The sequence below is a fragment of the Carassius gibelio genome, chromosome A16, assembly GCF_023724105.1.
Source record: "Carassius gibelio isolate Cgi1373 ecotype wild population from Czech Republic chromosome A16, carGib1.2-hapl.c, whole genome shotgun sequence".
NCBI lineage: Eukaryota > Metazoa > Chordata > Actinopteri > Cypriniformes > Cyprinidae > Carassius > Carassius gibelio.
The window spans coordinates 20,828,821-20,849,638 of record NC_068386.1 but is presented as its reverse complement, the minus strand read 5'-3'; the positions used below and the strand labels follow the sequence as shown (position 1 = coordinate 20,849,638).

Here is a 20,818-nt window from a genome sequence, read left to right as displayed (position 1 = left end):
TGCAATGACATTTTTTTTTTTACTTTGGTTGCAAAGATAGTTCCTTTTCAAATCTAGCAACTAATCAGACCGTATGCAATTTCAGACGAACCTTTTATGCCTTTCCATACAAGACGCAACAATCAAACAATAATAAATAACAGAAGAGTGTATGTTCGGGCTCTGTTTGCAAGTGCACCACTGTCTTGCACCGTACATAATATAAAATCTTTGTCATAGAATACACTTGTTTGTTCAAACAGAATTTCTGTTTCCTTACTAACAAGATCTGAAGAGAAATTAGCCATTGTTCATTTATGGCTATTAAAGTCAGGCATAATGATATATACACACAAAAAAACTATTATATATATATATATATATATATATATATATATATATATATATATATATATATATATATATATATATATATATATATATATATATATATATCAACATTAATCAATATAATCAGTAGATTATTCTGAGATTTTCATTTTCGCTGGATACATGGTTTGCATGTTCTTTTTCCCAGTTGTGACATTGATCTCCTGAGTCGGTTTTATTTCTCTCCCTTCCTTCTAGATGCATTTCATTTAAGGTGGTCAGAATTTGACATTAGAATTTGAATTATAGTAAGACATTAGAGGTCATTATACTATAAAAACATTAAGTTTTGGAACTCAAAATGTTCTCAAAAAGCCCCAAAACAGCTTTGACTGAAACCAAGCTGCCAAAACGGCTCATTTTCTACTTCAGAGTTTTTATTACATAATAGAAATGAATACATCAGCATAAGATTAAAGCCTAAATCTGCATTATTGCCTTTTTATCCCTGCCCACTCACACGTTACACAGACAGACAGATGAATTGGTACAACAGGATCACTGGACTAAAAGTAATTACCTTCTAAAGGATCCTAATATTAGGAAAGTGACTTTTTATTTTTAACTATGTGGATGTCATATAGAGCAGCCAAAACAACTTTGCTTTGCTAAACTTTTCTACAATTTTTTTTTTTTTTTATCTGGTCTTTGAAAAAAAAAAAAAAAAAAAAAAAAAAACTTGTGAGCTAAATTTAGTTGCATAGACATTCACCAAAATAAATATTTCAGCTCTGTTCTTCCAGAATTGAATTGATGTTCTGCCTTTGACTTAATTGATATATAGAGATATAAGTATCCAGATAAAATTGAGTTCACATGGGTGTAAATGAAACCTTACTCAACAGTCCCATGAAGATTACTGGTTCATTTCAAAACATTTAGTGAATTATGTTAAAGATGTCTTTACAGAACCTTATGTTCTTACAGATCACAATTCACAAAGCTATTTTTCGATCAATAAACCACAAAATCTGAAGATAATTAGAAGATAATGTAAAAAAATAATTACGTACTGGAAAATGAACCAGAACACACTGACAGATGTGCAGTTCCGAGACGATTCAGAAAATATCATTATAGACCTTCGGAATGAGGCAAATTCAACAAATAATTTCGGGGTAAATTGGGAATTAATGAAGCATTAAATCAAAGCCGCTGCCATGAGGAGAGAAAAAGAAACAGCAAAACACAGACGAGAAAATAAGGATGAAATTATTTGTGAAATGTTAAAGCGCTCTGGAAATTGCAGTTTAGATTAAAAAGAGAAAAAATAAATGATCACAACTACATTTAGATGAAATATAAATATAAAGCAAAGGGAGACTTTATTTGAAAAAGTGTCTTTTTTTTTTTTTCAACAGAGAAAAAAGTAAAGAAGATCCATGGCCAAATGAAGGGACAGTTAACAGGAAATTTGATGGAAATATCAAGATATATGGCAAAATTAAATGAAGAACTGTATTCTTATGAGGAAAAATAGATTAATGTACAGTTAATCTTAGATTCTAATAAAGAGGTTGCAAAAACGATAAGTGTGCCTGCTATGAAAATGTGTCACCAAGAGATATCTTTAAATGAAGTACTTCATTATAATTAACAAACTTAAAGACAACAAGTCACCTGGGAATGATGGTTAATCAGTGAATAAAAAATAAAAATTAAAAATTAATAAAAAGATTGTATAAATGCTCTAGAAATCTTTGCCCACCAGCCTCAGCAGAAATCAGTGTATTTTCTGAGGTGTTTGTACCTGTGTGTGTCCTGTGATGGTCCTTCATAGCAGACAGAGTCAGGAAGGCATAATGACATGAGGGCCATTCACACTTGTACGGTTTGTCTCCTGTGTGCAGCTTCATGTGGTTATTCAGCGCCCATTTCTCACTGAAGCTCCGCTCACACAGCTCACACTCGAACTTTCTAGTTAAAGAGAACATTAACCAATGAACCACTGCACTGCGACATTCAATGTAAAAGCTGAGATGTCCTTTAATTTATTTGTTCATATATTTTTTTTAAATGTAATCTATGCAAAGTAATTTCATGGTTATGTACTGTTGCTCTTAATACTTATTTTATGTCATTTTTTACACAAACCTTTCAGCACTATGCCTTCTTCAGTGTGTAACAGTTTAATTGATATGTTATAGCTCTAAATACAAGTGCAATTTATACAAATATTCAATAATATCCACATTAGTACTATTTTTTTCTTTATTTAATAACATATATCAAATTTCTTATATTTATTCATTATATGTCCAGTAACAAAGAAATGTTGCAAAATTACATCTTGTATTAGCTGCTCTACTCGCAATGTGGTCTTGTCCCTGTCTAAAGATTTATTTTGGAAAATCATTGCATCAATTGAAATTACAAATTAGTGAGCATAAATCTAGCATTAGATGCCAAGAAAAACATTTTAATGAACCAGGACATGATATTAAACCATTAGAATGTATAGCACAGTGAAAGTTGTAGGATCACGTAGAGGAGGCAATATAAATAGAGAATTTTTAAAACGAAAAGCATTTTGGATTTATAAACTCAAATCATTACCACGATTATCGTGTATGACGATATATTTTCTGATGATTTTAGTTACTGAACCTTCCATTATGATTATTAGGGCTGTAACGGTTCATAAAATTCACAGTTCGCTTTGATACGACACATTGGTCTCACGGTTAAGTACATTTTCGATACAGCAAAAACAAAGAAATGCCAGAGAAATTGCCTTGATTTTTTTTTTTAGTAAAACTAACATCATGACTTTGAAGTATTCCCGCTGATGTAGCCTCAAATAGCAGATGCGACATACTGGTGTTTTTATTAATCCACCACTCTCTTGCCATCACCCTCATTAATTAATTTTCCAATGTACCGTATTTTCCGGACTATAAGGTCACACTTTTTTTCATAGTTTAGCTGGTCCTGCGACTTATAGTCAGGTGCAACTTATTTATCAAAATTAATTTGACATGAACCAAGAGAAATAAGCCAAGAGAAAACATTACCGTTTACAGCCGCGAGAGGGCGCTCTATGCTGCTCAGTGCTCCTCTAGTCTCTCACGACTGTAGACGGTAATATTTTCAGTTGGTTCTTGATTCTAAATAAATGCGGTTTATAGTCCAGTGCGACTTGTATATGTTTTTTTCCTAGTCATGACGTATTTTTGGACTGATGCGAATTATACTTAGGTGCGACTTATAGTCCGAAAAATACGGTAATAGGATTAATCCAAGAAATCTTTCGGTTTGTAATGCGTACGGAACCAAAAGCCTTGTACCGAACGGTTCAATGTAAATATGTGTATCGTTACACACCTAATGGTTAGTAATTTATTTGTGGTGATTCATACTGGCGTTTTGTTTGTTATATTGTAAAAATATGTGATTTCTATTGCAATTAGAGTTACATCATGTTTGATATATGTTATTAATAGGGCCGGGACTTTAACGCGTTAATTGAGATTAATTAATTACACAAAAAATAACGCGTTAACTAAGATTAATTAATTACAGAAAAAAAAATTCCTGCATTTTTAATAACTTATTTTTGCACCGCGGAACGTTTCTCACTGGATTTGTTTCGGCGGACCGATTATACTGAAGCACCAACTAGCGTTCGCATATCACCGCAGCAGCACATCGAGCCTCAAGTATCACCTCAACGCAAAACATATAGCAGCTAGCGTGGACTTTACACTTTATATTGAACTATATATTATTTTGTTGGTGCAACAGTTTATGTTGAACTCTTTATTGTTTTGGCCAAGGTTATTGAGAGTTGGACTTAGTATGTTATGGCCTCTGAAGCAGCAGAGAGATGTTTTCTAATAGTCAGGGTTTCCAATGTTCTGAATGTACTTGACAGTATTGTGTTTTACTTAAAAAAACTCTTTACAGAAGGTTCCAGCACCTATAAGCTTCCTGAGTTTCTGAAATGTACTATTTCTAAATTGTTTCTAAATATGCTATTGCTACACTTTATGGCAAAAATTGCACTGGTCTGCTAGACTTGGTTGAACAAAAATAAACAATATTTTGTTGCTTAAGCTTATGTATTCAGTCATTATTCAATGGTATACTATAAATCCATGTGAAAAAAAATTACTTCTCACTGTTTTCAGGTCGAATATTTATATGCGATTAAAATGCGATTAATTTCGATTAATTAATTACAAAGCCTCTAATTAATTAGATTAATTTTTTTAATCGAGTCCCGGCCCTAATTATTAATAAAATTTATAAAACATTTATAAAAATGTAATGTGTTAATGTGGATATTATTGAACATATTTTTGTAGATGATAACGTCAACTGAATGGTTTAATAACTAGGTGGAGCAATGAAACTATGTAACACACTGAAGAAAGAAAAGAGCCGATACGTTTGTGTTTCCCATGTGGTAATGAAGGTAAAACAAAATGTACTAGCAGATTTTAAAAAGTTTAAGTGCAGATCTTTGGTTCATATGTGAAGTTATTTCATTCATTGACGCACCAAAAAATATAAACGCAAGAGCGTGATGTAAACAGCTGTGTGTGACTGATTGTCATCTTCAGTTTTAAGCAGCAATGATTGAGATCCAAGCAGTTGTCAAAGAATATGTCAAATGGATGTTGTGGGATCTGAGTGTATGTCACATTCCAATTTCTTTGATAACATTTGCACTATGATTGTTTCATCAGAATCTCCCAGTGTTCATGTACACCAAGTTTAGTTATATTTGGATGGTGCAATCACAAGATATAGGCCAATTAGTCATTATGGGTCACACCCAAAAAACTAGATCTATTATCTGGCCTATACCTGCTAAATGAAAAAAACAAAACAAAAAAAACAACATGACTAAAATGAAGGATAATATTTTAGACAAGGATAATATTTAGATGTACACTTGTTTAGGGCTTAAATAATTCCAAATAAGCACCCTGTGACCAATTTTCACAAACATTGGTACACATGTAACGGGATAAATATTAAAGTTGAGGGTTCTTTAAATTAATCCTGCTGTAATGTGATCACGCTTCCTATTGGCTGCGCGGCTGGCTAAGATAGAATGATCTGCAGCAGAACTAGAGAGAACAGCTGTGGATGAAGCTGTGTTGGATCTTTACATGACTCACTGTTCTCTCTTTTCCTCTGCTCTGTGTGCAGGAAATAGTTTGTCATATAGTATTTAAGAATGTACAGTGTTTAGCAAACGTTTAATGCAAACTGTGTTTTGTGGAGCACTTAATTAGCTTTTTTACTGAAATTATTTCATACTACATTTAACAAAGTGGATGATTATCTTGTATTCAACGCATTATACGTTCTCATTCTATTCATATCATTCTTAATTGATCGTGAAAATGCATTATACGATCACAAAACATTAAAATGAAGAAAAAAAGGAAAGAAAGCAAAGCCATATTGTATTGGCAAAGTCTGTATAATTTCCTAGAGAAATTATTAAATGTCAGAATTAGTTTTAATTTTGTTAAACGCAACTTAATGTGAATAAGTGGTGTTTATGGTTATATTGAGAGCAGCAGAGCTAGAGAGAACAGCTGTGGATGGAGCGGTGTTGTATCTTAAAATTACTCACTATTCTCTCCTTTCCTCTGCTCTGTGTGCAGGAAATTAAATTATAATAACATCCACAATCTGAGTGTGTGTGTGCTGTTGAAGAGTGGGGGAAACCGGGCCAGATTAGCCAAAGGTCACACACACACTCACACAAGTTTTCACATGATGTATCAATGTATAAATTTTCGTAACAGTAGGTCATTCGGATTTGACATCAGTGGCCAGCCACTGAATTTTGATTGAATACTGGTGGCCATGTTTCAATGGAAACATTAGGAGGCGTGGCCTAGTTTTCTAACACATGTATACGAAGGCTTTATGTAAATATTTTAACTGTAACCCACATAAAAAGTAGGTACCCCTTATACATATAAGAATCATTATACTTTTTTATACTATTGCTGTTTAAAGATATTGTTCACTGTTAGTATGTAATGCATTAACAAATGTTAACAAATGCAATCTGTTGTGGAAACTGTTACAAAGTAATATGATATAGAAGTGTGTGTGTTCAGTGCAGTTCAGAACCTCTCTTTGGGCTGACCCAGTCCATGCTTCCCCAGCAGATGAGTGTTGAGATGTTTCTTCATCACAAATGCCCATCTGGAACATATGGATATGAAAAATGTATGGACATAAATAAAAATCTGGACACAAATAATTACATTTTTTTGTAAACCATTATTTATTAATATTTTGTTATTAAAGATGTGTGTCTGTGTACTGTTTTAATGATCTGTCTTCTAATCCAAATATCTCAGTATTACTTGTGCTGTCTGCCTGTGAGATTACGGTTTAAGAGATTTATTTTATTATTAATTTACGCACTCAACCCACACTGTTACAGTGAATGCATGCTGGTGAGAATTTTCCAGGAAAGAGTAAACCACAATAACCACGCAGTAACCACAATCCCACTATGAAATTCGGCCCTGTCATCCTTTCAACACATTCAGCTTCAATATGAGTGTAGCTGAAGTAGCACCAGAAGCAAAACACTGACAAGTTTATACTTTTTGAGCATAAAAAAAAGAAAAAAAGAAAAGAAAAAAAAGCTCTTTGTCTGAAATAACCATCTTTGGAGCTTACAAAGCAAAAAGAAAGACAAGGCCAGTAGGGGGCAGTCATGTTCCATTCATTCTCATGTCAAGAACTGGAACTGATGACTTGCTTGTAAGCGGCTTTGTGAATCTCTCTCAGAAGAGTATTGCAACAAGCAGCAGAGCACATTAAACACAGACAAGCCATAGTGTGTCAAGCAATATGTGTGTTCCACCGCAATGCAAGAAAATATTAATTGCTCCGTTATCAAAAGTATTTTTACATGTTTGACACTTGCATTTGAACACTGATTATTCAAGGCACATTTCGGTAGTAATTAGATTTATTATATGAAAACACGTTGCATTTATTATATAATTGGTATGTAAAACAATTCATAAATGGGTTGTAAAGTACTAAAAACCATGTAAAGGAAATGTACTACCGAAACAATGACTTTGTAAGACAGTGGCCGTGAAAGACAATAAATCTAAAATGAAAAATCCAATTATTCTCCTAAAATAGCTTAATTTGACAAGAGGGCGTTTTGATGTGAAGACAAATGACTAGGCACAGGGCCATCTTAAGTGTTTCCGGCGCCCTAGGAAAGACATAATAATTATTAAACTGTTACAAACATTACAACCGCACTTAAAAACAAAATGTAAAAAATCAAAGATGCAAAAATCTGTAATATATATATATATATATATATATATATATATATATATATATATATATTAGCATGCACAAGTTCTCATATGAATTAAAATAACAGTAATGATTACATAAAATACCTATTAGAGATCAGATATTTTGTCTGATAATGTCCAGCATAATTACCCACATTTTTGCATAGATTTTTTACATCTTTTTTTTTTTTTATACTTTGCCCAGATTATTCTTGAGAGATCGTGACAAGCCTTTGGAAAACAGAAGCGCTGTTTCTGCAATCCAAACATCCTTGAAACACAAAGGCATCTCAAATAGCTTCTAAGAAAACATTTTGAACATTTCCCACATCTGCTGATAATATGGTACATGTGAATTGATGCCGATATCAATCCTTTTTTTTTGTTTCTCTTACTGTTTGCTGATTCTGTGTATTCTGTTGCTGTATTTATGTCACTTGATGCTTGAAGTTATGTCAATGTTTTGTCATTTTCTAGCTTTTCTAGCTATTACTTATAAATAACTTTCCTTGGGTAAATTGCATGTCAATAACAAATATTTGATCAAAATGCATCTTTTAGTCTTAATTATTGCATTTTTTGTTTGTTTAACATACACGCATGCCATCTTTATTTAAAACATTTACAGAGTGTATAAAATGTGAGATGTAAAATAATGAAATGTAAGCTGTGCATCTTTTAAGCACATTAAACAGTAAAACACTCCTGTCACTGGCTTGAATATGTATGTACACTGCCAATTCTGCGGTTATAACTTTATATCTCACATATGTGAACTTCTCTTTAGTATTATTACTTTATATTGCATTTCTCCTAGTCTTGTTAATTCCTGGGAGCAATAAACTACCTTTTTACATAGCAATAAAAAAATATGCTGTATTACACTCATTTTATCATTTGTAAATGGATTTTTATACACAAACTAAAATGTCTGCATCCATTATTGTTTTTCATATTTTATTGTGGATATTTTGTTTTCTCTGAACAAACGTGCAGTTAACAAATTATCAGACTTCCAGAGAATTCAAGTTATTCTGTTTAATATACAATACAACAATCCATAAGCCTAGGCATATTTAAATAACGATTCAAGACAAACCATTTCCAAGCTGAAGTGGCCAAGAGCAGTCTAATCTGGTCTAGCTACTGACAAATTGATTTAAATGCTAAGAAGCGTGCCTGCAGGGAGCAGTGCTCATGCGTGACGAATTGGGTGCTACTACGCGGAAAAACATGCAGTCTTAAAGGCCACATTTGTATGGGCAATTTTGAGTCCCCAATTCACCTAACCTGCATGTTTTTGGATTGTGGGGAAAACAGGAATACCTGGAGGAAACCCACACCAATACATGGAGAACAAGCACATAGGACTACACAGAAATGCCTCATGACTCAATTTTGCTTCTAAAGCATTGTTTTTAGGAGACTTATTTTTTTGCACAATGATACAAGATGAATAGCATGTAGTAGTAATATCAATAGTAACACAGAAATAAAAACAATGGACTTGTGACATGGTTCCTGAAATAATCTTTACTTTCATGACAAGTGTTTTTTTTTTTTTTTTTGACTGTTTCACCTCAAGCAGTAAGATACAATGTGCAGAAGTGAAACGCACAAAAGGAGAAAGAAATCATTTAGCCTTTTCCCAGCTGCATTTAGTATTTACAAAATATAGATTACTGGGAATCCATACATCTACAAGTCATTCACGATCTTACAGCATCCAAAATGCTATGACACTGCTAGAGGAGGAGTAGAGTGAGAAGTGTCTGGTTCCCACAGTGAAGTTTATCCATCTATAGGGATGTATGACTGCTAAAATTGTGGGGGAGCTGTGTTTTATCAATGCTGTAATTAAATCATACACCACTATGTGATTGAACACAAAAACGTGAAAAATAATATACCACCCTCTCCTCATTCCCTGCATTGTAGGGCATTTTTTCAGCCCTAACCCTAAACTTTATACATTCACCCAAAGTGTAAAACCTTCAATATATATATTTTATATTATTTTATTTTATATTATATTATATTATATTATATTATATTATATTATATTATATTATATATATATATATATATATATATATATATATATATATATATATATACACACACAGACACACACATTTAAATACAGCAATTACTGTCATTAAACTGTCTAAATTGTTAATGCACATCCTTAGTCTGTGTCCAGTGAGGATTACATATTGATCAGGAATATTTTTATTCTCACTTAGAACGTGATTTATGCAACAGCATGAATCAGAAGGGATTAAACATGATCCAGGCAATCTTTGCTGTCATAAAACTCCAATTTAAATTCTGATGCTCGCGTGGAAAAAAAGGTTTAAGCATAAAAAGGCATTTGTTTTTTTAAATTAAGGGATTATTTGAAATAATTAGGGATGATTAAAAGTGCCCTCATGTAAAGTCTGATTGATTGTGCTCCACCAAATATAAACAGCCAGAAACAAAGGTGAAAACAGCACTTCGATAGTAAAGGGTTTTTTACATTTGCTCAAAATATTAGTAGGATTTTTAACAAAAGGCCATTTATTAACCTGATTTTAATCCATTGATTGTTACGTTTAGTTTAAAAGGGTGTGTCTCTTTTAAGACTTCAGTGTATATGCCTCTGATGAATGGGAAATAACCCTGCATATGAAATAAATATTACATGTGAAACTCTTACTACGTTTGTACCATTACAGCTGAAAATATTACACTGTATACGATCACTGTCATGTCTGTGAGTGCACAAATGCAAGGATCTCACCACTGCAGCCTGACTTCGGCACTCTCATGAATGCTTTCATCATAGCCAACACAGTGCAAACACAATGAGAGCAAGATATTCATTGTACACAATTCATTGTGATATATATAAAAGATAATTGAACCTATTACAATCAATAATGCGGTCTACACTACACTGGAAGTGGCACGTCATTCTATTTCTGAAGTACGCCAAGCATTTGCGCTACTTCTGATAAGCAGGATAAATGGATTTCCAACAATCTCTTTGATGCATTCAATGTAGACAGCCCTTAGAATGGTCCTGCCTGGTGTCGCCCCGGTGTAACACTTACTGCTGTCGGCTCAATATCCTTCTGTAATAGTTTGTTTGCAAGACCTGCATCGAATTGCAGCTGGTTTACCAAAATAGTAAATAACACTGATAATATTGTTATTATAATGAAGTTAATAATAATGATTATATTGTCACAGTGGCTCCTGTCAAAGGGTAGCATATATTAGGCAGCACATTAACATTAAGTACTTGAATTTCATGGGTTGGAAGCAGTTAAAACAGTCAACCGAATTCTGACAAGGACCAAATAATGATGAATAGAAAGACTGGGTCAGAGGATCTCCAAAATGACAAGTCTTGTGCAGTGTTAATTTTGACAGGGATTTTTTGAATTAGTCTTAGTCTTTATCTTTATCTTTGTCTTTTAGTCAAACTGCAGTTACCAACATTTATTTTGGTAGTTATTTTCTATGTACTCTATGATAAATTTGAATCAATGATTGAATTTGGAAAAACTTGAATAAACTATGACAATTTTCATTTTTGGGTGAACTATCCCTTCAATAGCAGTGAAAAGGTAGCAACTTAAAAAATGTTAGTTGTTCATGTATATTTAATAATTTATAATAAATAAAAAAAAAGCAGAATAAGATAATATGACAAATACAAAAGAGATACGAATTAAACTCATTGTTTCAGATACATTAGGTTTACTTAAATCATTTACATTTACATTACATTTACATTTATTCATTTAGCAGACGCTTTTATCCAAAGCGACTTACAGATGAAGACAGTGGAAGCAATCAAAAACAACAAAAAGACCAATGATATATAAGTGCTATAACAAGTCTCAGTTAGGTTAACACAGTACACGTAGCATGGGATTTTAAATAATGTAATAAATAAAAAGAAAACAGAATAAAAAAAAAAGAATAAATCAAGCTAGTTAGAGGTCTTTAAACATACACACATATATATAATTGCATAATAAATGAAAAGGAAAATAGAATACAAAAAGATTAGAAAGGTAGTTAGATTTTTTAAGAATAGAATTAGAATATTGAGTGAAGTTAGAGGGTTAAATAAAGATGGATGAGATGTGTTTTAAGCCGATTCTTGAAGATGGCTAAGGACTCAGCTGCTCGGATTGAGTTGGGAAGGTCATTCCACCAGGAGGGAACATTTAATTTAAAAGTCTGTAAAAGTGCCTTTGTGCTTCTTTGGGATGGCACAATCAAGCGACTTTCACTTGCAGAACGCAAGCTTCTAGAGGGCTCATAAGTCTGAAGTAACACATTTAAGTAAATGGGTGCAGAGCCAGTGGTAGTTTTGTAGGCAAACATCAATGCCTTGAATTTTATGCGAGCAGCTATTGGAAGCCAGTGCAAATTGGTGTGACGTGTATTTGTTTTGGCTCATTAAAAATGTATCTTGCTGCCGCGTTCTGAATTTATTGTAAAGGTTTGATAGAATTGGCTGGAAGACCTGCCAAGAGGGCATTGCAATAGTCCAGCCTGGACAGAACAAGAGCTTGAACAAGGAGTTGTGCAGCATGTTCCGAAAGAAAGGGCTTGATCTTCTTGATGTTGAATAAAGCAAATCTGCAGGATCGGACAGTTTTAGCAATGTGGTCTGAGAAAGTCAGCTGATCATCAATCATAACTCAAAGGCTTCTAGCTGTTTTTGAAGGAGTTATGGTTGAAGTGCCTAACTTGATGGTGAAATTGTGATGGAACGATGGGTTTGCTAGAATAACAAGCAGCTCTGTCTTGGCAAGGTTGAGTTGAAGGTGATGGTCCATCATCCAGGAAGAAATGTCTGTTAGACAAGCTGAGATGCGAATAGCTACCGTCGGATCATCAGGATGGAATGAGAGGTAGAGTTGAGTGTCATCAGCATAGCAGTGGTATGAAAAGCCATGTTTCGGAATGACAGAACCTAATGATGCCATGTAGACAGAGAAGAGAAGAGGTCCAAGAACTGAGCCCTGAGGCACCCCAGTAGTTAGATGTTGAGACTTGGACACCTCACCTCTCCAAGATACTTTGAAGGACCTATCTGAAGTGTGGTTCCTGAAATGCCATTTGCCAGTAGGGTTGATAGGAGGATCTGGTGATTAACCGTGTCAAAAGCAGTGGACAGATCAAGCAGGATAAGTATTGAAGATTTGGATTCTGCTCTTGGCAGTCTTAGAGCTTCAACAACTGAGAGCAAGGCCGTCTCAGTTGAATGTCCACTTCTGAAGCCAGATTGGTTGCTGTCAAGGAGATTGTTGTGTGTGAGAAATGTAGAGACTTGTTTGAACACAGATCTTTCAAGTGTTTTTGCAATGAAAGGAAGAAGAGAAACTGGTCTGTAGTTCTCTAAAAGAGATGGGTTTAGGTTGGGTTTCTTAAGGGTCTAAATGATGAGGGGAAAACACTAGTGTGGAGGGAAGTGTTGATGATGTGAGTGAGTGCAGGTATAACTGCAGGTGAAATGGCTTCAAGAAGATGAGATGGAATAGGATCAAGCAGGCAAGTAGTAGGGTGATTAGAAAGGATGAGTTTTGAGACTTCTGCCTCAGAGAGTGAATAGAAGGATGTAAATGAGTGTAAGTTTGCTGGTGATATGAGCTTGAATGATTGTTGAATGGCATCTACGCTAATATTATTCCATTTTATTCTTATTCTGAGGTCACCATAGTCACCCAGAACCTTTCTGTTCCCAGGCCAGATGGTCACTGCAGTCACCTGGATCCAGACCATATCCAGTCTATATGGTGGATCAGCACCTAGAGATGACCTCTACAGCCCTGTCAGCAAAGACCATGTCAACTAAACAAACTAAGGATGTCCCGATTTTCACCACTTTTTCACTTCCGATACCAATGCCGCAGCTTTTGCCAATTCTGATATCAATCCAATATTTGTATTTTATTCTCGAACTAATACTACTTATAATGATAAAATAAATGGAAGCACTTTGCTCAATTAGCAATAAAATAAAAAATATAGAACAAAGATACACATTACAAATACACATAATACACAAATAAAAATAAACAGTGTTTGAGGTACAATAGTATTTAGCAATAGCATTAAAAACATTTAATGAACAAATAAAAATAAAAATTATTATTTGCAAATTACAATTGTACCTAGACAGTATGGCTATGATTTTACTAATACAGTTGTCTGTTTGATTTTATAGTCTCGAGTATTCAGAAATGACACACAATAAAACCAAGGATTAGTTTTTGTAAGGGTTGTGATATCCATGTTTTTGTTGAAGAAATTATAGAGGCTAGCATTTCTATCGCCAAAAGGTGGCCAAAAATGAAAGATTAAGTAGATATTTTAATTTAATTAATTAAATGGAACATTGAAACTCTAAGAGGATATTAAGGCAGATGCGACATTAAAACACGTTATTAACAATGTTATCAAAATTCAAAAAAGATTAACATGATTATAAAAGTACCTAAAAGTGATGCACAGGCCTCATCTTGGGCTTTTTTATTTTCCTTATCTTGGTACCAGACTACTGTTGTCTTTTCCAGGGCAAAGTTATGAATATTTGCAGTATGACGGCAGCCGCAAACATGAGGCCAGCATGCGGGCGGCTGCGGGAATGACGCGACACGTGTGCTTCACCTGTCTACTGTCTTCACAGTGAAATGCATTTTTTTTTTATTCTGTTTAAATTTTTTTCCAAAAAAACCTGGGATGGTGCCCCCCTGGGAGTTGGTGCCCTACTGCGTACTCTGTGTGGGAGCTGCATAATACAACTAAAATCGCTTCAAAAGCAGATCGTGGAGACATTTTTATCATCCACGATCTAAAAAAATTCATATTGCACACCCCTTCCCTCGGATGAAATCACAGACCGGACCGCAAGAGCACTTTAACTCTCATACTCATGCGACTATAATTGGCTACTACAGTTATCACGTGTCAGGCTCACAGCAAGGGAAATGTTAATATTCAAGCATTTAGGAAATGGTTTAAGATAGATTTTCCCATGGTTTGTGCTGGATGGGTATCGGATCATATTTTTTTCTTCCCTCCGATCTCCGATCTAGCATTCTGGGCCATAATCTGAACAATGACAATGTTGTGGATCGGATCGGGACATCCCTAAAACGAACCCTAGAGACAGAACCCCTGTGGAAACCACGTCTGCCATCAGCACAGGACCACGTGAATCAGATGAGTCCTCTGCTCAATCTGACATACATTGCAGCCTGGAATTAACCCACAGCATGCTTGTTTCGTCTCATCAGAGGAAAAGAGAAGTAAAATCTTTCCTAGGACAACAACTATAATATTTAACCTCAGACAAACTGCCAAAACAAAGTGAAAGAATCTATTTTTGTTTTCTATGGTTGAAGTTTGGTATGCTTTATGTTCAGCCACTTGAAAAAAATTGTCTTCCTGACAGTCAACACTCCGAGAGAAGATTCCAAACCCCACATGATAGCACAATACATTAAATTACACAGGCAGCATGAATGTGCACTAACGGAAGACAATAATTTTACTGGTAAACACCTAGTTGCACAACATACATCTTAAATGTGTAGTTATACAGATCACCAAACAACTCTATGTATGCTCTAACAGTCTATGAATTTACCATAAATTCAATACAAAGTTTGAAATCAAACTTCCTTGCACTGTGCAGGTTATTGCCCAACAAAATTTCCCCAAAGCACCATCGAAGTTGTACTCAATATTTTTTTTTTCTTGTATGCATCTTCCTAACAATATAAATATATGTTTCAGAACATAATTGGCTAAATTTCATAACTAAAAAGGCACACAATGTATAAACTAGGGCTATGCGATTAATCGAAATAAAATCGCGATTTGAGTGTGCACGATTTCTAAATCGCTTTAAAGCACAATTTTCCCCAGCCCCAACCTCCCGCAGTATGTTATCTGAACCAATCAGGATGCAGCGCACCTAAGTGGAGCGCGAGAACTGAGCACACCAGGCATATGACTAACTCCAGGTTCACACACTCTGTCTGTGATGCGTAGCCTTTTTTTTCGAGCCCATGTTGACGGAGCAGAACGTTCACACTGCACGCAGTAAACAGATGAGAACAGAAAAGGTTATAAATAGAAAGGTGCGAAAAGATTTAATATCTTGCGCATGAGCACAGAGAGAGTTGTGAGTACACAGGACACAGGTTGAGCGAGAGGAGACACTTTAAGGCAGTGTGTATCTGAGCCTTATACAGTCTATGATCTGAGCACGCGCATCTGGTTTTGTTAACAGAGCAGAGGAAATCTGCATGCGAGTGGATAGATTCGCACTCGTGCATTATTTTAATGTGCTTACGCGTTAAAATAATTCGCTCTTGTTGCTGCTTCTGAGGCACCACTACAGTGAGCTTTATGACCAATGCATGGCAAAAAATAAAAAAATAATAATAAAAAAAACCTTCCCTGGTTTTATTATTTCTTTTTATTATAATTTTTTGCCATATGTCTAGATTTTGTTTGACATCTTTACTTAGTGATTATTTTGAATGAAGTCTGTTCTAGAGATATGTTACAACTTTTTGATAAAGCTCTCATTGGTTTTCTTTTGGAAATAGGTTTCAAATTTATACTGGATGCATTTATGACTGTAAAGCATGCCTGTGTGTGTGTCAAAATCGTGATTAAAATCTAAATCGCATAATTGATCCAAAAATCGTGATAGGTTTTTTTTGTCCATATCGCACAGCCCTAGTATAAACCCAGTATAGGGACGACATTCAGAATAAACATTCATCTGACGTATTTGTACTTAAAAAAAAATAATGTAATGCTTTCTTGGACTCACCCACAGATGTGACACTTGTACTCCCTCATGCCTAGATGTCTCTTAACGTGGTTGCGGGCATCACCGAGCTGAGCGGTAGCAAAGTTACAGATCTTGCACATGAACGGTTTAGATCCTTTAGAGAAAAAAAAAACAAATAAACAACAACAACAGCAATTAAAAATAAATAATAAAAGACATTGCATTTTCTCCATTACATTGTCATGAGGGTTAGTGAATGACTTTAATTTCATAATAATTTTTTTTTAAAGGGGGGGGTGAAATGCTATTTCATGCATACTGAGTTTTTTACACTGTTAAAGAGTTGGATTCCCATGCTAAATATGGACAAAGTTTCAAAAATTAAGTTGTACGTTTGAAGAATTTTTGTTCCCAAAATACTCCTTCCGGTTTGTCACAAGTTTCGGAAAGTTTTTTTCGAGTATGGCTCTGTGTGACATTAGATGGAGAGGAATTTCCTTATATGGGTCCTGAGGGCACGTCTGCCGGAAAAGCGCGCGCTCCCGTATAGCGAGGCTGAGCAGCACAGACATTTCACTGATCAGAGCGAGAGCGTCGTGAAAAGTCACAAAAGAAGTGTGTTTTTGGTTGCCAGGGCAAGACAACCCTGCACAGATTGCCAAAAAAAAAAACAGCATTAAGGGGCCAGTGGATGGAGTTTATTTTTACAGAGCATCAACGGAGTTGTGCAAGTGTTTTTGTTTGTTCCCTTCATTTCGAAGATGCATGTTCACAAAGCCCAGTTTGACGACGGATTTGCGTATCGTTTATTTCTTAAGGATGATGCAATCCCAAGGAAAAAGGGTCATGATCGTGTGTTGGAACCGCAAGCGGTGAGTAAAACTGCTTCAAATATCTCTGCCTCCTTGTTAGTGCATCCCATCCCATGCCAGAGACCCGGGTTCGAGCCCCGCTCGGAGCGAATCGTTGCTGCTGCTGCTTTCGTTCAGTTTCAGCCTCTGGATCTGATTCTGGATCATAAATAAATGGCCGAATCTGACTGTAAGCCATGGTTTGTTTTGGATGATGGGTTTTCCCTCACGGTAATGTCACAGCTTCCACATGCTCTCAACGCAAAAGCCTATTCGCACTCGTGATTTTTTAGCTCCGCCCACATGTCACGCCTCCAGCCGGTCGTGTTTTTCCGGGAAAAATCGGTACAGACTATCTTTCTCTTATGAATATAATAAAACTAAAGACTTTTTGGATTTATGAAGGATGCAGTACTACTCTATATGTACTCAAGATTAACAGGATATTGAGTGAAAACGAGCATTTCACCCCCCCCCCCCCCCTTTAAGAGAAATACAGTATACCTTTAAGAAAAGACCTGCAAAATTGTGAGAAGGGATGAATACACATATCTAGATCAATGGAATGGAAACATGAGCTGCTAACGTGTATATAAACACAGTGCTGTCCTTTACTCTGAAACATGCCACACAACAGGCTATATAATGAATTAAAAAGCTGCCTTTGATTTCATTTTATTTTTTTCTATTAATTGTGAGGCTCTATTTATTTATTTAAATTTTACATTGGGAAACCCTGGCACACAGCAATGTGTCTTGAATAAAATATATTTTGGGTTCTTTTTAGTTATCACTTAAGACACATTTTATACAATACAGAATTATATTTTTTAATATGTAATTTATTATTAATTATAACATTTCTGGCATTAGGTTTATACCTTTAGTAAAGATATAAAATATTTGTTATTATCTAATGTCTAAATCAGAGATTAAAAACGAAATGCTTTGCAAAGCTTTTATGGTTCATTCAAAGGAAAATTTTGCTATTTTTCATAATGGTTCAAGAGTTCTGAGGTCTGCTTAAGGTTAGTGGTTAGAACAAAAAAGAAAACACTGCTTTATTTCTTAAAATAAATAAATACAATTATTTTTAAATAAGTAAATTATTTGTGCATATTTAATATTTAATGTATTAGTCTGCAGCAAAAGTATGGCACTCTCTACAGACTATAGGTGCATCTAAAACTTAGAAAATCATGGAAAAGGTCTTTATTTTTGTAATTTAATAAAGAAATTCTTTTATTATTGATTCATTGCACAAAAACTGAAATTAGAAATAAAAATTGGTTTTAATTCTGATGGTAACGACTTAAAACTTTTTTTTTTTGATTAGTTTGATTAATTTTGAGTATAAATACTGGGTACCTCTTTGGCTAGTTTAGAACATGAAACCTCAATTATGGGAAAGACTACTGACTTGACAGTTGTCCACAAGACAATCATCAACACCCTCCTCAAGGTGGGTAAGCCAAAGAAGGTCATTGCTGAAAGGGCTGGCTGTTCACAGAGTGCTGTATCAAAATATATTCATAGAAAGTTGACTGGAAGGAAAAAGTGAGGTAGGAAAAGGTGCACAAACAACAGGGATGACCACAGCCTTGGGAAGATTGTCAGGAAAAGCCGATTCAAGAACTTGGGAGAGCTTCACAAGGAGTGGACTGAAGCCAGAGTCAGTGCATTAAGAGTCACCACACTCAGACGTCTTCAGGAAAAGAGCTACCAAGCGACTTCTGAAACAGAAACATCATCAGAAGTATCTTACCTGGGCTAAGGAAAAAACTAACTGGACTGTTGCTCAGAGGTTCAGTACAACGCAATGACGGCTGCATGCGTTTCTTTGCAGGTCACCATGATTAACAATGGAAGAACAATGATTTCAAGCATCACCCTCATTTTAACATGTCAAGTCTGCCTTCTAACCCAATCAGCCTGACATAATGACCTCCAGCCTTGTGCTCGTCAACATTCTCACCTGAGTTAACAAGACGATTACTGAAATGATCTCAGCAGGTCCTTTAATGACAGCAATGAAATGCAGTGGAAAGGTTTTTTTTGGGATTAAGTTAATTTTCATGGCAAAGAAGGACTATGAAATTCATCTGATCACTCTTCATAACATTCTGGAGAATATGCAAATTGCTATTATAAAAACTTAAGCAGCAACTTTTCCAATTTCCAATATTTATGTAATTCTCAAAACTTTTGGCCACGACTGTAGTCTTTTCAGTGGAAAGTAAATTTAGCATTTCATTTAGAAATCAAGTTCTGGAGTCTGGAGGAAGACTGGAGAAGCACAGAATACGGTTTCTAAAGTCAGGGATGATTTGGGTGATGTGACGTTTGCTGGTGTTGATCCATTGTGTTATATCAAGTCAAAAGTCAATGCAGCCATCTATCAGGAGATTTTGGAGCAATTTATGCTTCCATCTGCTGACAAGCTTTATGGAGATCCTGATGTCATTTTGCAGCAGGAATTTAGCACCTCCCCACAGTACCAAAACCACTTGCAAGTGGTTTGATGACCATGATATTACTGTGCTTGATTTGCCAGGCAACTACCCTGACCTGAACCTCACAGAGAATCTAAGGGGTATTGTGAAGAGGAAGATAAGTAACATCTAACAAACACCACAGAGGAGCTGAAGACCGCTATCAAAGCAACCTGGGCTTCAATAACACCTCAACAGTGCCAAAGGCTGATCGCCTCCATACCACACCGCACTGAAGCTGCAATTTGTGCAAAAGGATCCCCAACCAAGTATTGAGTGCATAATTAAACCTGCTTTGGAGATCTTGAACATTTCTGTTTTGTAAATCTTTTTTAATTGAATATTTCAGAAAATATTAACAATTTCTAGATACTAAATTTATGATTTTCCTAAGGTGTATTTTCATAACCATTGAAATATTTCAGTTTGTGTGCAATGACTCTACAATATAAGAGTTTACTTTTTTAAATTAAGCTACAAAAAAACAAAAACCACACTTAATTTGGCCCAAAGGAACGCATATGTACATTGAATGAATTATTCACTATCTGTTACATAGTGCATTTTGTGTCATTAAAAATATTAAATGCGTGAACAAGTGACCAACTGTAAATTTTGAATGCATACATTTTCATTCTTGAACATTTTCAGAAATTTACAATTTTTATGTAATAGGGACTTTTACTAACGCCAAGAAAGGAGGATCTAAGGTCCTGTCCATACTGCAAAGGTTTGGGAGTGAAAACAATGCATATACAGGTACAGTAATAAATTCCATAAATTATTACTTTGTGTAAAGTGTGTGTAAAGAAAACAAGAATCAAGTAAAATTTGTTTCTATGCTCTAAGTTGATGCTTCTAAACAGCATGCTTCCTCTGGACAATAATGTACATGTTAGCATTAGACCACAGGGTTGATGGGAGCATTCTCAAATTAGTTCAGTTCAGTACAGACTATGCTGATATAATCAGTTCAGC

At 34.9% G+C, this 20,818-nt stretch overlaps 1 protein-coding gene across 1 annotated transcript in view; it reads right to left on the bottom strand.

Moving 5' to 3' along the window:
- The window catches only part of znf407 (zinc finger protein 407), a 45,231-nt gene that overhangs the window by 8,670 nt on the left and 15,743 nt on the right, over positions 1-20,818 (bottom strand). Inside the window, exons 3-5 of the mRNA XM_052617534.1 lie at positions 16,537-16,651; positions 6,472-6,546; positions 2,120-2,286 (exon numbers count right to left, since the gene is read on the bottom strand). Coding sequence (XP_052473494.1) covers positions 2,120-2,286; positions 6,472-6,546; positions 16,537-16,651 — 357 coding nt within the window. The remainder of the gene's footprint in view (positions 1-2,119; positions 2,287-6,471; positions 6,547-16,536; positions 16,652-20,818) is intronic.